The sequence below is a fragment of the Lolium perenne genome, chromosome 5, assembly GCF_019359855.2.
Source record: "Lolium perenne isolate Kyuss_39 chromosome 5, Kyuss_2.0, whole genome shotgun sequence".
NCBI lineage: Eukaryota > Viridiplantae > Streptophyta > Magnoliopsida > Poales > Poaceae > Lolium > Lolium perenne.
The window spans coordinates 128752013-128770846 of NC_067248.2; the positions used below are offsets into that span (position 1 = coordinate 128752013).

Genomic DNA, 18834 nt, shown 5'->3' on the forward strand with positions numbered 1-18834 from the left:
AAATTTTGTGCCTATTTTTCTCATCAATAGTATGAACAAAATTTACAAAAAAAAGGGGGAAGAAAATACCTTCGGCGGCGTCGGGCGGCGTCGGGGGAGAAGGCTGGGGGCGGGCCGAGCGGCGGTGGCGGGGAGGCTGAGGCGGGCGGGCAGCGGCGGCTCGATGCGGAGGAGGAGGAGGCCGGGGCGGGCGAGCGGTGGAGGGAGGAGGAGGAGGAGCTCGGGCGCGGAGGAGGAGGAGGAGGAGCTCGGGCGGAGGAGGGAGGAGGCGGCGAGGCCGGGAGCCGGCGGCGCGAGGAGGTCGGGCGGCGGCGGGGCGGAGCTCGATGCGGAGGAGGAGGAGGCGGCGGAGGCCGGAAAAGGTCCGGCGGGGGGAGGAGGAGGTGGGGGTGCTCGATCCGGTGGCGTCGGCGGCCGGCGAGTGGAGGGGCTGGGGCGGCGGCGGCCGGCGGCGCGGTGTGGAGGTGAGCTCGGGGAGGGAGGAGGAGCTGAACTGCTTCCCGCGTCCGTTGTGAACGTGTAGGGGTCGGAGCACGGGTCGGGGCCTCCAACCCTTACCTATACAGGTCGGGGCACGGATTGGAGCCTCGACCTCTAATTTTTTTTAGGGATTTAGGGATTTTACGGTTCCACTATATAGCATTTGAATCCTTAAATCCGTAAAAAAACGGTTGTATACGGATTTAAGGGTTCATGCTCTTAGGCACCTAAATCCATTCAACGGGGGACCTTGGGCGCGGCCATGGCGGCCCAAATCGCACTCGTATTCTGCTCGGTCTCGCCGCGGACCACTGCGCCAATCCCCGAGCCGGCTTCCCATCGATCCCCTCTTCCCCCGCCTCTATCTCCACCTTCCGTCCCCGAGCTCCTCTGCTGGAGGTCAGGGCGATACCATGGGCAGGAGCGATCCATCCCTGAGCCGAGAGGAGCGGGCGGCGGCTGCCACGCGCGCGGGCGGGGATTCTGCCGAAGGTTAGCTCCTCCTTCGTCCTCGCAGCGATTCAAGACAGCTGAGGACATATGGAGAGGAGGAGCAGGGGAGCTCGGTGGGAGGCGGACTTCAGGATCGATATCTTCGTCGAGATGGTCCAACGATAAGAGGAGCGGGCGGCGGCTCCCATCTTCCTCAGGCCCATCCATCCCCCACACCCATCTCTGGCGCTTGCAAGAAGGTGGTCCGCCCCTCTTCGCCTGGATGGCTCGAGTTTGACTGCTGGAAGCTCGCGCGGCGCTCCGTCAACGGGAGCTCGAGGGGCGGCCATGCATCCCAAATCGAGACTCCGGGTCGGGGTGCTGGCGCCGGCCTGCGCGCCCTTCACCAGCCCCAGCAACACCTTGTGCGCCCTTAGCTAGCTCCGATCCGTCCCATGTTCCCGACGACTCATCATCCTCGACGCCCGACTAACTCATCCGGCTTGAGCGGTTGAGCCCACCTAAGCAACGGATCCAGACTTTCCACTTTTTCCTTATTTCTTTCCTTTTCTTTTGGTTTGTTTTGTTTAGTTTTCTGGATGCAGTTCTTTGGTCGTGAATCTGGCTTCCTATTTCGTGAGATTCTACACGCTGCTGGGTCTGACCGCGGGAACTGGTGGAGAGCCGCGCCAGCTGCGTACAGTGGACGGGTTGCTCCGCCCTCCTCTGGCCGAAATAAAAAGGAGGTGCTCCGACGGGACGTTTCAAGGAGAGCGAAAAACTGCAGTGTGTTAACGGATTGCTGGATACCGTTAGACACGTGTTGAGTAGCTTGGGGGTGCTCACGTACCCCCTGATCATTCATCCGAACTTTTATTTCAATCTATAGAGAAATATATTCTCCGTCAAGAGGATCAACTCCCCTGAACAAATATTCTTTGTATGTCGATTTTTTTGATGATGATTGTCATTCTTCGTTTACCTTTGTGATAGGTATTTACATTGGAATCATTCTACTTCGAGCCATCTTACGTTCCTGAATATATTCTTTTTCTGATGGCACCAATAATAATTTATTCCCAATTTTTTTTTTTTGCATGAAGCAACATTTATATATTTCTTCCAAGGTACTCGTGTATATTTTAGTTCCAATTGTTCTTACAATTTTTTTTTCAAATGATGTGTAAATTCCAAGTGCACTTCCAACATATAGGATATATAATGGTTGTAACTCTAGCACTTATATATTTTCTGATGAAGGCATTTTCCCATTGATCATATTTAAATATTCAGCTAGGCTATTTAGAATTGATAACACATATCCCTTCTCATCTTTTCTTGTGATTATATTGATACCAATAATTGTCTAGTATGCATTGTTGCATATCGTCAAGGACTATATGGTGCTTTGGCTTGATTTTTTATGAGTTCAGAGGGAATATTATAAGCTTATTTTCAGATTCGAACGAGAATGTTTCAATACCATTGAAACTTATTCCTCTCTCCATTCCTGCAAAATTGATGAACGAGAGAATATGTAAGAGTGTCTAGCAGGTTTCCTGCTCCTGAATATGTCGAATCCTTGGCAGAGGCTTACTCTAGCACGCTATCGGGGTTTTCTGAATGTCATTCTCGCTTCCGATTGTCTGCCGTTCATCCAGCATATGCTCTCAGTTTCAGGATTGGTACGGTGGTCCGCAATGTCAAAGCTTTGGACAGGTTTCGAGGCGTGTCTTTTCAAGTTTTCGGGTAGCAATTCAAATGTGGTGGCACATCGTTTTAGTTCGTACCTCTTTGGGTTCAGTTTGTTCTATTCTGTTATTCTGGATTGTATCCAGGTGTGTAATGAAATAATCAATAAAGTGTTGTGTTTCTCAGAAAATATTCTCTGGGGCTTACCGCGGTAGGTTGAACACCAAAGGTAATATGAGACAAAAAATATGGACTTCAGATGCACGTTGCATTAATAGCCTCCATAGCATCAATAACCTCTTTCTCCAAGTTTCTTGCCATCTTCCTATCTTCATTTGCTTGTAACCCTGCATTTGCAATCCTTTCCATATCAATGGCAATGTCATCATCTCCGGCCTTATTTCCCTTCATATCTTTGGCGGTCTTCCTACCAAGAACATTCCTCCGCCCATTGTTCACCGAGTGAGGAGTGGAGCTTCTCTTCTTGCCTTCGTCACTTGAATCATCATCATCATCGATGATTGTTGCATCACCGGTTGCATTAGCGTCCATGGTTGCAGCATCCAATTTCCCGCGGGTCTTCCACTTTTCTTCATTCCCTAGCACTTCATAGCAATGATGCAAGGTGAATGGCTTGCCAAGAATTTTGTTGCCTTTCTTGTTCTTCTTTCCCACATCTCTAAACAATTCTTGAGCCATAGAGTTCTACAAATCAAGCAAAAGAGAATAGATGAGCCATATGAACTACAACCGTATCCATCACATATGAGCCATATGGTCAATATAGTAGTAGAATTTTTTACCCTATCATTCTCATTTGTGCCACTTGGGTTAATGACATCAACATTGACTTTCACGCCCGCCCACTTTTGGCAATCGGTGTTGATGCCCGACCAACGAGACCGAAGAGAACGAATGGTTCGCTCGTTCCCACTTGTGTTGTTGGCGTTAAAGTAATCCTTCATCCTTATCCAATATGTGTCTCTTGTTTGATCGGTACCGGTTGTTGGATCCATTCCAATTGTCAACCATGTCTTGCAAAGAAACTTGTCCTCCGCTATGGTGTAGTTCGCCGACCGATCGAGATGGCGAGGTTCAATCAACACTTCTCCTTCTTCATCGATATCCTCATATTCATCCCATCCCTCAACGGTGTCATCATGCATAAACGAAGATCCAACATTCATTACCTCCATGAAAGACTCATCATCGACTCTACGTTGCAATGAAATTCATTATTCTCCGGCTATGTATGCATCTAAACTAAAATTTGGATGAAAAGAAGTGTTCTATACCTCTCCGGCATTTCTTCATACACCGTACGTGCGCCGGATGGGTCGCCGAACGAAGGCGCCGGCGGCGGATGGTTCATCGGTGGAGGCGGCGGCAGAGGCTGCACGCGGCGGGTCGCGGTCGCCTTCACTTTCTTCGGCAATGGGTTACTGGCGCCCGCGGCTGCGGACGGGCGTTTGGACGCCGGCATCTTCCTCCTCGGCGGCGCCCGCGCCTTGCCGGGGGCCTGCGCGGCGGCCAGCTGTGCGGCGACGACGCTTGTGTGCAGCGCCACGCGCGGCGGGACGAAGAGAGCTCGGGCAACGGCGGTTGTGTTGCCGGCGTCAACGCCACCGCTAGGATTTGGCGCATGGGGCGGCGGGTGGAATGGAGTATGGAGGGGTCGGTGGGGTGCCGGAGGGCGCGTCCATCGCCGGAATTATGCCGACGGCCGCGCGGAGGCGAGGGATTGGGCGGTGGGGCTGCGAGGCGCGGAGGAAGTTCCAACACGGGTTTCTTCACGCATGGGTCGAGCAATACCGCGCGCTGCAGCCGGAGCCCAAAATTTAGCGCTCGGGATAGGGCAAATCGGCCCGCTTCCAAAAAAAAAAATTACAGCTCCAGGCCGTTTGCAGCGCGTGGTGGAGGGACAATTTTGCACTCCGGCTCTAAACTCGGAGGCACTCACATCGTGGGCCGAAAATCTGTGGCTGTTCATAGATTGGGACCGTCACAGAAAGAATGCAACGGCCCGCGTAAACTCGGAGGCAGTCACACCCGCACCGCCGCCGCCGCCGCCGCCGGAAATTCGCGAGCATTCCAAGCCATGCTGGACACGCCGGCGATGCCCGCCGGAGATTGCGAAAAGGAAACCGCTCACAAGCGCATCTTCAAGGAATTCATGGCCGGGTAACGCCTCGCTTGCCCCTCCCGCATCGCCTCTACCGGTCTACCCGCATGCCTCTGTCCTCATGTCGCCTCTTCTTGTGCCCGACCGAAATTCTCTCCTGGAGGCCGGAGTTTAGTTCGCTCCACGCTTGATGCTAGCCTCTGTGACCGCAGGGTGGCACGGTTCGAGGAGCTCGTGGATGGAGGGAGGCAATTCCTCGCAAGATTCCAGCAGGAGCTAGGTCAGCTTATTTGATTATTGTATTTCCCTTCCGTTTTTTTTGTCAGGAGATAAACTGGGTTAGCATTGTTCTGTATGGTTTACAGTTCCGATACCTTTCTTCTGTCCGGGCGCCCCTCTTTTATTAACTGAATTTCTAGAGTGTTTGTTATCACCCATCACAGACCAGTTTCTCAAGTTATTATTTGTGTTTTGTTTTCAGACTATTTTCAGAGGCCGCTGGTTGAATCCGATGTTATAGGTGAGATAGTTAGATCTAACTGCACCGGTAGGATGAAGTCGTATCTGGAATCAGGCTGCAGCCTTCTCTGCCAGAGCATCTCCAACTTGAGCCAGTGTGAGTTATAATCAAGTGCTACAGGTTTATCCCATATGCTTTATATTCAGCCAATCAGAAACAAATTTCCAAATGTGTTTTTTAAAACAATGCACATTTTCCCCCTAGCTTCATGAGGAGTAATTATCATACTATGTTGGAATAATTAAAACTGATTTAATAAATATGTTTCTCAAGTCCTCTTTAATTGGATATAAATGTAAAACCTGCTTATTGCAGGGAATCATATGTTCTAATTTTTTTTTTAACTTGGCCAAATAGCCTTCCACAAGCTTACTTATATTTATAATGTGGCTTTCGCGGTACCCGTGCAAAGCTAGAGCCTGTAGCTTTCCCTGGCCCCTCGGATCAACGGCCGCAAACGTGATGCCCCACCGATATGATTTTGTGCATGGCCGCTCTGTGTTCGTGTGCTGCATGTCCTTGCTGGGCGTTTCCTCTGACATGAACAATGGCATTTTGCTCTCTCGCAAATGAGCCAGTTGATGGACACGAATTTTTAGCACATAGATGCGAATCCTCCTGGAAACAAAAGATGATTAAGTATTGTACTCGTATAAAAATGTTTGCATTCCAAATGATTCCCATGATATCCTAGGCAAAAAAGACAAGTTTATGACGAATACAGCGTGAATAGTACATGGACATGGGGCTTGTTCGATTTTGTCTTTTTTACCCAGGATACAATAATAGTAATTTCCTCGCGAATTTTTATAAAAGTACAATATTTGATCATCTTTGGTTTCCAAAATGATTCAAAAAATTTAAACCTTTTTTTTTGAATTACCACAAATTGTTTTAGATGTACAGGGTGCTTGGCCCCGATGATCATTTATGTATTTTCCGCCAGTTGATGCCTTACAGACCCATCAAGTCCTGTATTTGGAGATAGCAAGCCAACCAAGGCTCACCACCTGTGCAACACTGTCCTTGCAGTCTGCAAGATGTGTGAGAATGGTGACAGGATGGCTGCAATAATGCAGGTGGCTGAGGCACGTAACACGGTCCTTTGCATGATTTAAATATGAATAATACTTTGAATAATTGCTTCAATGCAACAACTAAATCTCCACTAAATAGAACAATTGGCCAAATACCCTATATGTTTGTCAAAACTACCAAAAAAAAGGTGGGACTTGAAAACTCTATTATTGCAATCCTCTAGTTGCAATACTGCAGTTTTTGGATATTGTGGTCTTAGAAATACTTTCATGTGAGGAAGAGCTTAAAGGTTATATAAGTATAAGTATTTGCCAAATCCTTAGACTGGTTCCACAAAAGATATTTTCTCTGGAGATTCGTATTTCTTGCATTTCCTACATTTTGCTTATTGTTCCATGAGCATATGTAAATATTTAATGCTTGAAAAGGAAAAAAAACTGCAGATTAGTGTAGAATAGGCAGCATTCGTCCTAATGCTCAGAAATGACACAACCATGCCAAACAGGAAAGGCGATGTTTATTATGGCAGAGTAACCATGACTAATCTTCGCAAGAGGTCAGTAATGGTGAATATGTCAATGCTCACAGTAGTGCTCTGGAGGTGGAGTTTTGAACTCTGCCATGGGGCATTTTTTGTAGGCATAGCATTTGTTTGGTTTACTCCAATGTCTCGTGTAAAACATTGCAGTGAAGGATTCAAATTGGAAATTGACCTGTCAGTGGTAGCAGATAGCATTGCTTATTTAACACTATGGACTTGTGGCAAGATAGTTTTGGGGTCACACTATTTATGGTGGATGCCGGATACAACATCCCAAACCAAATTTAAGCTCATTCAGTTTATGCCACTGTCAACTTGGCATAAATATGTTAACATATTTTTTCTTATTTTACTCATGACCCAGCACTTTTAATAAAAGCATGTCCATGCAATTCTGATATGATGTTCACAAAAATTCTCTATTTTTCAACCACCCCGCCAGTACAGACTACAAAATTACAGAGTACTAATGAGCAGCGGCCTAGAGGCTCTTTGCATTTTCATAGGTTGTCTGCAGATTTGTCCTTGCTTCGTATTAGAAAGATTCCTTGTTTGTTTGTTTGTTTGAATGAATTAAATTTTGAGTTCTCCAGGGTAAAGGATTTAGTATACACAAGCTTCTCAGCGGATCATAAATTCACTCCCATTTTCATATAACTATGACTGCACGTGTGGCAATTGTAGACACCTGGCCCATTTCTTGACTTCACAATCAAACTTTTGAGCAAAGATTTATCTATATTCTCTTGCAACTTTTGACTTCAATTATAGACGGTTAACATCCTTCACTTTTAATCTACTGTATGCAGTTTTTGTCTGCTTGATACTAAATCTGTCATTCTGTTTTAGAAGTACATTCATGTGAGGCAGAGCTCCAAGGTTATATAAATAAAGGTATTTGCATTCTCTGCTATTCAGTAACTACTAATATTTTTTTATCCTTGCTAGCTTGTTAATATTTGTTCCATCATCAAGAGATTCTTGTAGTGTTAAAGCATAACTTAGCTGTAAACTGCACGCTAAATCACCAAGTGGCTCGAATTGCCAAATCCTTAGACTGGATCCTGAAAAGATCTTTTCTCTAGAATTCGTATTCCTTGCATTTACTACATTTTTGGTTTCTGCTTGCTTATTTTTCAAGGAGCATATATAAAATATTCTCATGCTTGGGAAGGAAAAAAAACTGCAGATTAGGGTAGAAGAATAGGCAGCATTAGTCCTAATGCTCAGAAATGACAACTATGTCAAACAGGAAAGGTGAACTTATTTATTATGATAGAGTAACCATAACTAATTTACCCAAGAGGTCTCTGTCAAATATCATCTTAATGCTTACTATCCAGTGGACAGTACGTCCTCTATTTGTCCAGTAACTGGCTGTTCGGCTCCAAATTATACTAAGGATCAGAATGGTGCACAATTTCACTGTAATTTCCTGTTTTTTTCTTTCTTTCTTGCTATTATAGTGTCGGATGCATTAGATTGGCTTTTGAAGCAATTAGCACCAAGTTACACTACTAAATTCTTATGTCTTGGAACTCCAGTTAACCGCTATGCTCTCCTTTTCTTTCCTGCTAAGTGAATGCACTGGTCGAAGAACTTCAATGCCTAGTGGAAGATGCCTATGCCGCTACACTAACAGCCAATCTAAGTGCTACAAAAGTTTTGGACTATACTGTTGCTGATAATAGTACGAATGATGCATCTCACTTCACGGAGGTAGGCCTGTGCTCCGGGCCATGTCTAGCTTTCGCCACTGTCAACTACAGTGTTTTTCATCAAACGAGAACCTGCTGTTTGCACTGATGACTGCGCCAAGTAACATTCTTCCATGTCACAGGAAAAGGAGGAACAGCCTGCAAATCAACTACACCGCGATTCATCACTCGTTATGGTGATGATCCTTGTCCATAATATGCTGAAGCTCGACTACACAATGCAGGTAAATCCGCATCCATCCATCCATCCATCTGCGAATACATGTTTGTTTGCTCACGTGCTTTTGAGCTAATATCCGTGTCGCCAATATGAAAGGTAAATACGGTCTGATCGTCCTTTTTCTTTTGTCGATTCTGTCTACAGGAAAAGATTGTCATGTCACTGTCCCTCAAGTCATCATCCGCAGAGCTCCAGAGCTACTGCCTTATGTGGGATCTGCGGCCCTACGTTGACGGCAAAGTGATGGATCTCGCGTGGAAATCTTGCCCATGAAACCCTTGCGCCCATGGTTGTTGGTTCGCAACTTCACATACGGCAGACTTGCCCCCATGTAATGTAATTGGATCTCAACGTGTTTATTTTAGGATTGTGGTGTGTAGGGAACTTGCAGGAGGGGTCTGTGTGGGGTTATGCCAGACTGACGCGAACTGAATACATCCTTTTGGCAGGGTAGAAATAGAGATTTATACAAGAGCAATTTGGCATTTTGTATCATGTCTATGGCTCCCTCTATCGCCATCCAACGTGATCACGCTGGCCGGGTCGACGTTGACTGAGGAGTTGAATCTGAACTATGGGTAACCTCTGACCGCCCCTGGCATGGCGGTCTGTGCCACGGCGAGATCTGACTCTGCATTGTCTGACTGATAGTTCCTGATGTTTCTTTTGGTGACCAGAATAAGTGTATGCTTGGATAACTTGGAGAAGCAATCTTCAACGCAATCATGCAAAACAGTGATAATATGTTGAAAGATTGTGAAGAAGCATTTGAATCACGTTACACAAGGAAAGTACACCACATTATAATAACAACAAAAATGTTAGTATAATGAGCAAATTATCTATTAGTTATTGTTTTGATAGTATGCCATTAGTGATTGGCGACTTGGCGTTGTACATGCCCTAATTACAGCCATATATTTCTTTGGTTGAACTGTAAGGCCGTGGTAAAACCTCTTCCAGATCTTCATTGATTCTGCTTCCAACTTTTCTTGTCAGCCTGACTCTGTAGAAGGCAATATTTTTGCTGCTGTCAAATATTTTCTTGTTAGTGACAAGGAAATCCATTCATCATGAACTTCCCTGGCATGACTCCATCCATTAGCTCATGGATTGAAGGCAAATATCGCTATTATTTGATGTCGACGAATACTGTGTCAGAAAGAGGACCGCAATATCACCGGTGAGTGAAGACAGGAGGATCAGGGCTCTAGTGATCTTTGTTACAACAGTGGCAGGTGAAACAAAAACATGTATGTTAGGAAAGAGGAGCTAGTTTTGCAACATAGTTGCCACGGCCAGAATCAGATGAAATTGTAGGGCTCTGATCCTAGGGTTACATCGAAAAGGAGCGCTATCGATCAGGCCATGGCTGGCTGCTCGTCTTACAAGCTTTGCCGCCAAAACAAAACAAAATGCTGTTCTGGTGAACGGAGAGATGATTCTTCATGGGCTGGTCGCCTCCATCTCCGTCGACGGTGGACATCATACCGCGCGGCGGCAGAGGGGGCACACGCAGCTGACCCGGAGCCACTGCGAGATGCAGCCCTGATGGAAGCAGTGGTCGCACGGTATCGTGCTGACCATGTCCTCCGCCTCGAAGTCCTTGAGGCAGATGGCGCACTCTGCCTGCAGCCTTGAGCCGGCCGCCGCCCAGGTTGTGTCCTCCAAATTGAATGGATCCACATCCTCGTCGTGATGGCTCTGCTGCAGTTCTTCTCTGCGGCGCTCTTCTTCTATGCGCTGCTCGTCTTCTCGGCGCTGCTCTTCTCTGCGCCGCTGCTCTTCTTCTCGGCGCTGCTCGGCTTCTTCACCCCAAGGCACCAGGCCATGCGCCCAATCCCGTAAACTGCTATAGATAAATTCCTGCTGCCGATCTACCACGAAATCCTCATAGATGATCGTCGTCATCCTCTGTTGTCGCCGTACCAAAACTTTCCGACGATCACCGCTTCCGGGCGAGACGCGCACGTACCAAAACTTTCTGCCTAGATGCACGCGTCTAAACAAGCTTAGCAGCCAAGCTAGACTACAAGGACCAAATCTTACCATATTTATAGATGGGACGGATGGATGTGGCGGGATTCCGAGTTCGACTTGGACGGATGGACTTGTCTCTACGGACGTACGCGTCACGGCATCAAATGGAGGACGTGCGCGTGAGCCTATTCCTGGGCTGTGCCCACGCGTCGTCCGGCCGGTGGCAGCCCGAAAATCATGTACTACCGTAATGCCTCCATTAAGCCATGAGCCCATGCCACGGTTCGGAACCCTCTAGCTCTAGGGGACAGACTGGGAAGATCCAACCGACTTCACTCTTTGGAGATCCTCACACGGATATATTGTACATGTTCATACACGTTCATCCAAACATCGTGTAAATACCAATAATAAAAGACTAGATTATCACGAGTAGGACTTTACCTCACCGCTAAGGCGTGATCATGGGTACATCATTGTGGTAATCTTGTACCTACATACTTCACACAACCAGCCTCCCATGTTCTCTCTCTTTGCCATCCCATATGGCTAATGCCGGGAAAAACCCCACGACATTTGGTGGCTACCATGAGGCGCCGGGAGTCATAATCCAGGTGGCATCACTTTCGTATCAGGTCGTTCCTAGACAAGTCATCCGTTTCGGGACACTAGATTGCATCATTGACAACATCAGACGGAGGTCACCGACACCGGTGCCTCCGTAACTGTAACATCCGGAAAACCGATGTGCGCATTGCAGTCCTACATAGAAAACCTGGGAAATTTGCACGCTTTAATTAAAAACTTGTCAAAATGATTGGGGTTTTGCTTATGTTTATGGGAATTGAGTTAGTCATCGACATGAGTGTGATAAATTTCGCCATGACTTTCCTCAAATTCTTGTGTTTCGAGGTAAACAATTTGAATTCAAATCAAATATGAACAATAGAAATTCAAATTAGAATTTGAATTCAAAAAATTATATAGAATACAATATGAGTAATCCAATTAAATATATAAAGCATTGAAATCTTTATTACAATTATAATTATCCACTCATTTACAATTCACATAAAGAGAACTAAAATGCAAAGGCAAATATTACAAGTAAATTTTACTCACATAAGATTTTTTTACAATATTTATTGGAGCAGCACCACTGGCACAACGCTCCTCCTTCAGCCACGGCCGTCGCCGGAGAAGACCACCATCGCAACATCTGCGCCATCCGCTTGCCACCGATGGCAGCTCCGTCGTCTGCTTCTGTAGCACCATCCTCTCCCGTTGGCAGCAAGGCCACCAACATCCTGTAGCACACCTGTCTCCGGCTGGCAGCACCAACGGCCGCCGGAAGTAGCAATGACCGCAGCAGCCAACATTTTCTTGAGTAGCATAGTACTGGCAACCTCGGCAAGTTTTTACCAGCTTGTCAGCAACAAGAAATTCCTAGCACCTCCCAGCAACAATGTGAACGTTGTATGGTCAGAATAAACAAGCCCCTAAATTAAAACAAGACGAAGGAACTTGCTAGTAAGCCAAAGTCATCACATACATATGATGATTTATCGAGATATAAGAGACGTAATTCCAAAGACCTCCCAACAACCTCCACAAATGTCGAATCCACTTGCTCCACTGAAAACCAAATTTGAAGAAAACAGAAGTGGGAAACAGATCAAATTGATAGACATGTTCTTTTCTCGAAGAGAAGTTAGTGATGCTTCTATTTAAGCTAAATCACAGAAAATAGTAAATACGGAAAAGAAATAAAATAAAGATAATGAAGAAAAAACCCTGGAGCCTGGACTGCTGAAGAATGAAAAAGGGAATAAAGGAGGGCTGAAGAAAGAAATTGTGATAACTGAAGAAAGAGAGACTGAATGAAGAAAATGAGTGGCTAAGAGAAGAAAAAAAGAACAGAAAAAATGAGAAAAAAGAGCCAACGGGTAAAAATGGATTAATGATAAAACGGATGACTAAAAATTACTGAATTTGATTGACAGGAAAATAAATAAATAAACTGAAGAATGTTCGACAAGAAACATAAAAAATGAAAAGCTGATTAAGAAGTAATTAAAATGAGAAACTGCAAATAATCACTAAGTAACTGAATATAAGAACCACAACATGACAAAAAAAACTCAGACAAAAACAAAGCTTGATTATCCAAAACCAAAACAAAGTTTCGACTACCAGATGAGATGTCCTCCGTGCATTTGCACATGATGCGCAAAGTTGCTACCAGGGATTTGCAGAAGATGTATCATGTAGTTCTGATGTATAGAAATACTACACGGACAGAAAAAATAGACAAGCATGGCACAACTAAAAGAAATAAGTAGCATTGGAGAAAAACCTAATTGATCAAACATTATATAAAATAGAGTGAATTCCATTTTTTACCCTATAGTTGCGCATTTGTGACACATATTACCTTATTAAGTGCAACTTTTACAAAAAAAAAATCCTATATAGGAGTCCTTAAACATGGTTTTAACTCAATTTAGCATTTTGTTTGTTTTTGTTAGATAGGACCGGCGTATTTCGTCGATGCGGTGTGACAAAATATATAAATATCGGAGGCCATCATCTACGATTATGTACAAACTTCTTTTATCCAATTGTTCCATTCCTCGTCCCCGTACTGATATTTTTGAAAGTAGGTAATCACCTCACGGCTTGCCCAAGAAATACGCACCAGAAATCGAGGGTCCAAATATTCGAAAATGCATAATCTAGATGATTTTTTATTCAACGGGGCAATTAGTGTGACAAATGCAGAACTACGGGGTAAAAGGTGGAATTCACTCTATAAAATACAGTCCAGCGAAGAAAATCATGGAACCAGCAATTGGGATTTTTAAATTTGCAATGTGGAAATCTCTAGTCCGAGATTCTACAAAATGTGCTAACGAGCTAACCAAAAAATACAACTTACATAACGCTTCGATCCATCATACAAGACCGGAGGAAGTTATGTTAGTAACAAAATTTACAGGATAATACTAGCATTCAGCTAATTGTTTTCAAAATAATTCAGTTTCATAGAAAACCAGGGTCATACATTTGCTGTGTGTCTTGAGCAAAACTCAGACAGAGCAATTAAGTGAAAACAAAAGTACTGCAGCAGAAAGAACAGCCATCTTTACCATTAGCCATGCTATCTGCGAATCGGCAAAACCCAAAGAATTATCTTCTCACTAGAGTTAGATTTAATACATTCATTAGTATATATGTGAACATATGTAACCCCGCATCACATCATCAAAGATTCAGACATCAACAAACACCTAACATGGTCAGATATAGTAGAATGCACTTGTTACAGTACTCTGTCAACAACAGAAACTGCACAAATTGTTCACCGACAGCGGTCAACCCCACCTTTGAAGACTACAATCTGGTGCAGTAAGATCAAGGTAGTCCCACAAATATACACATGATTTGTCAACATAACCAAAAAGCAACAACGAAGAAGCTTGATTGTCCAAAAAATCGATCAACAATACCTCTGTGTTCCTTCACCTCATTCATGTCTCCTCTGGAATGCCCCTACAAATCTGATTAGTTCCAAAAGCCAGGGATAAAGGGCCGATTCACACGGAGCAAGACTGACTCATCTCCAATCGGACGCTAAAATACCAGCACGTGAATCAATTTCATTTGCATAGGGGGCTCGACCAAGAATGACAGAGGGAAAACTAATCAGAGATGAATACTGGCACCGGTGTTGGCTGCTCCACGCGTCTTGGCTGTTCCTGCCTCTTGCCAGCCCCTCACTGAATAGCTCTCTTGCATACTGCCTGGGCATCCCAATCCCTGATCCCTCACCCTAAACTCTCCGGCGGTCCGGACCCTTCTGATGCTCCGCTAGGAGCAGCACAATGATGCCGGCTGCAGATCCTATTAGCGTGAGAACTCAACATAACAAAAGGAAATACACGCTGGGCCCCCAGTTTCAGATGCTCAACCCTAATAAAATCGGTGAAAGAAAAAAATAAACCTACAGCACCTCCCCGCCCGCCAATCTCCTGAATAGGCTTTCCTCCTCACTAACCGTCACCCGGTTCAGAAACTAGACACGCATAGACAGAGCCAGCAAAACGGGCATGGAAAACATTAATGGGTTTGCATCAAACTGACAACTGAAACGGCCTTGACAAGAACAGAAGACAGCACGAATCTTGAGGATAGATCGTGCAGGCAGAAAAATGACTGCATCAACTGAAAAACAGCTGTAAAAGATAGCAAAACTGTTGAAGTACTATTCAGCAGTAGAATTTCAGAATATTTGAACTTTTGTCTGCAGAACGTGGACGTGAGCAAGACCTGTCAGCAAGACTAACAAGGACAAAATGTCGTTTCAGTGGAAGAAAAACAAGAACAGAATGTTCATTCATCCCAACTAAAGTAGTTGGCATGCTCTTATCTAGTTGACATCCATCATATCCATGCCAGTCTATATGTGTCATTTGCCACTCACCATCTGAATTAGTTGCCCATGTCTGGCCTGCAACACATGTATGGAGAACCATAAGCAATAAAGCACTTGAAGCATAATCCAAAACATTGGAAAACGATTTCTTTGCTGTCTGATGCAGTTTCAAACAGATTAGGGAAAGAAAGTCTATTCAGAAGCTCAATTTCTTTCCACTGTACTAATGTTGATAACTTGCAGTGCACTAACTAACATCTATGGGAAAAATAGAGCCTACTGTACCACATTAAAAGGACAAGGATCATACTGTAATATATCTTATACAAACTAAAACCAGAAGAAATACTAATACTAGGCATATAGAAAAAAATGTGTGGTACCTTTTCAAGATAATTCTACATTCTGCTGATATTGCCTTAACCACTTTCATTTCATCTAGCGCCTTTGAGATGGTTTCAGCGCAGCTGCTAGTGCTCCGCAGCAACAGGACACGCTGAAGGGATTTAGCACCTCTCATTACTGCAATTATAAGATCTGTTTCTGCATCTCCACCTAGAAAGGACTCAAGCTGCAAGCACCGAAGATGGTGCTTAACACAGTACGTATCCCTCAGGTTACCAAATGAGGCATCGGATGCAATCTCTGCTAATTCATTCATCTCTAACTCATCCATCCTCTGTTGAATAATAATAGAACAATTAGTATAAACAGAAACCGCAGAATTGTTGAAAGGAAATACTTTGTTTTAGTTGAAACAGAAGGACTTATCATCATCTAACAGTGTATGTATTACACGGTCCATCTTGCCCTTCTATACTATTATCGAAACAGGCACTATACTCTGCAACCAATTGATTCAAAAGGAAAGAATTTTGTCATCAGCTCTATGTTTTTAATTACCTTTCCCTTCAATGGAACAGTAAGCAATGCAGCAAGTAAAGTATTCTGAAGCAGACAAATGCATAAGTTGAGTCCAGAAAAATCAGAAATTACCATCACTCTAAGAGTTTCCAGCATGGGGGTAAATTCTAATATTTTCGACAGTCTGCATCTCTGTGCCTTCTCGAAGAAGTTGATACCAATATGGAGCAAGATCAGGCTTTTGAACATGCTGTCCGTCTGCAGCAGTACAAACAACATCATTAGAGTTTGGATATTTACTACTTAAAAGGGATAAGGTAGTGAAATCTAATGGAATATCATTCTATAGCAGTGATTAAGGTCGTGAACTAGAAGAAGCTACATGAGTTTTTTTCATCTTTAGTTTCTGGTCAGTAATAAGCTACACCTTCTCTTGCTTTTTCCAGTTATCATGTACCTGCTTGACTGCTCAGTTATCTCTTGAGGGTAAAAATGATTGTTTATCATAAACTAAGATCTGGTTGGCAGATATAATACAAAATTCACCATACCTCTGAAAATTGGTGGTATGGTAGCATAATCCAGTGAAGCTCTTCCAAAGAATTCCCCCCATCAATTTTAAGGTAGACATGAGACTTCTTTGGAGAAATTGATGCAACAAGGACACTTAGCCGTGGAGCAGACTCAATAATCAGGCTTGATGCCTCACAAGATGTAGCTTGCAAGATTCGCAAGCTATTAGAACAGATTCTTATGTTCACAAGTGAAAAGCTGATGTGGAGCTCCTCCAAGACAGGGCAATAGTTCACTACTTCATAGAGACAGCTCTCAGTGAAACTACAGCACATAAGCCTGAGGACTTTGAGCGAAAGACGAAAGGATACACCTTCGATGGAAGTGATGGAAAAAAATCCAATTGACAATTTCTCAGTACTGTGCATTTCAAGAACGGGAAACGATGTCCTGGGTGAGCATGCAATGTTTACTACGATGACCTCATTAACTGACTTGCTCCTGAGAATTCTCATCCACTGCAGTAGCTGATCACTAGACCACTCTGAGGAATCCAATCTGAAATACTCAATGGGGCCGGGATGCGAATTGAGTACTGCTGTCACTTCATGGCTGAAATTGGGCGTACCATCCAGTGGAGGACATTCGTTCCTCCCTCTACTCTTGAGGTATTGCAGTGGCCCAATGAACTCTCTGTCATGCAGTATGAGCGGTTTCACAATCCACATATCGAACCAGAAAGAGGATACAGGGAAACCATAGATGTAGAGATCAAGGTACTGATTGTAGACATTATGAGCAGATATCCCATCCTCTTCTGATGATGTTGCTACTGTGACACCCTCCAATGCTGAAAGACCCTTCTGAATGCCAACAGCTGCAGACGACTTGAACTGATCAGATTGGGGATCCTCTCTTGGCGCAGGCCCCTTCTGAAGAATCCTCTCAGTACTGGAAGATGACTGTTGAGACGGCCTGCCCCCTCCCGACTCCATGGGTATGCTCTCCGCTGGTGGAACCATCGCCGAGGCCTTGGCCCTCGTCATGAGGGGCTCCACCGGTATGCTCTCCGCTGGTGGAACCATCGCCGAGGCCTTGGCCCTCGTCATGAGGGGCTCCACCGGTATGCTCTCCGCTGGTGGAACCATCGCCGAGGCCTTGGCCCTCGTCATGAGGGGCTCCACGGGTACCCCGCTCCCTATTGGCGCCACACGAGCAGCCGTAGCACTCTTCGTTGTCCTGGCCGGCTGTGAGGTCGCCGCGGCCTCCACTGGATGCGGATTCTTCATCCTCGTCCAGGGTCTGCACCTCGCACAAGTAGCCTCTTCCTCGGGCAACCCATCACAGCGAACCGAGGTCTCGGCTGAAAGCTTCCTCCCTTCCGCCGCCGCCGCCGCCGCCGCCGCCGCCGCCTTCACCGCCTGCGACGTCACGGATTTTGTCCAGATCGGGGGCGCCTCCTTTTCTCGTTCCGCCACGAGCGCCGTAGGTTTGGCTTCATCCGCCACCATCCTGGCGCTTGGAGCGTCACCCAGCATACATAGGATGTGGTGGATGAGCGCGGGTCTCCTCTCCAACGCCGGCGTCGTCTCCATGGCGCCGGCGAATTAGGGTTTTGGCTTGAGATGCCGGGGTGGAGAGGCCGGGTGGAGGATTTGTTTCCGTTGCTCTGGTCTGGAGGGAATTTTTGTTTCTTTTCTTTCTTTTGAGCGAGCAAAGGAGGTTTTCGACAGCAAAGAAAAGGCCTAGAGGAGCCTACTGGCTTATATTTGCCTCTCAATGCGGCACAACACGCTGCGCCGCCTCAAGGAGCTTCTAATGGGCTGCTGGGTTTTTCTTTCGCAATTTCTAGCGAGCAGTAGGCCGCAACTAGTATGTTTTCTTCTTTTTTTTTCGTTTTTTCCTTTGTTTTGTATTTGTGTTTACTAGAAAAAAAAATGCTTGTTTGTAGCACCGGGAGTGAATACGTTAACTTTTAGGTGGAGATTCAAAACTACATGTCTTAATCTTGGCTGTCAATCTGTATATCTCGGGTTACATAAGAGCATCTCCAGCCGCGTCCCCCAAAGCGTCCCCCAAAGGGATTTAGGGCGCGCCGGACAAAAAAACCGTTCCAGCCGCGTCCCCCAAAGCCCATTTTTGTCCGGCGCGCCCCCATACGGTGTCCGGCGCTCTGAGCCCGTCCCCGTCCCACAGGGGACACACCGGGGACGCCGGACACAACGAAAAGCGAGACGGGGAGTGGCGGGGCCGACTCGTCAGCGGCACAATAAATTTTT

The 18834-nt window shown here is 45.5% G+C and overlaps 2 protein-coding genes across 3 annotated transcripts; one reads left to right on the forward strand and one right to left on the reverse strand.

The window, feature by feature from the left end:
- Window positions 1–4623: 4623 nt before the first annotated feature.
- LOC127319722 (uncharacterized) lies at window positions 4624–9132 on the forward strand. 2 transcript variants are annotated; one of them, XM_051349693.2, is made up of 7 exons: window positions 4624–4785; window positions 4939–5006; window positions 5208–5246; window positions 7675–7719; window positions 8405–8544; window positions 8666–8767; window positions 8908–9132. In XM_051349693.2, the coding sequence occupies exons 1-7, from the start codon at window positions 4703–4705 to the stop codon at window positions 9034–9036; spliced, it is 606 nt and encodes a 201-aa protein (XP_051205653.2). In that variant the 5' UTR covers window positions 4624–4702; the 3' UTR covers window positions 9037–9132. The 2 variants fall into 2 exon arrangements, with proteins under 2 accessions (XP_051205653.2, XP_071676077.1); XM_071819976.1 differs by having other exon boundaries at window positions 4626–4785; window positions 5208–5342; window positions 7678–7719.
- Window positions 9133–14988: 5856 nt separating this feature from the next.
- On the reverse strand, window positions 14989–18239 carry LOC127319713 (uncharacterized). Its single transcript, XM_051349683.2, has 3 exons — window positions 16594–18239; window positions 15562–16300; window positions 14989–15253 (listed from the first exon to the last, which is right to left on the reverse strand). Exons 1-2 carry the CDS (start codon window positions 18148–18150, stop codon window positions 16016–16018), a joined length of 1842 nt encoding a protein of 613 aa, XP_051205643.2. The 5' UTR covers window positions 18151–18239; the 3' UTR covers window positions 14989–15253; window positions 15562–16015.
- Between the last annotated feature and the right edge of the window lie 595 nt (window positions 18240–18834).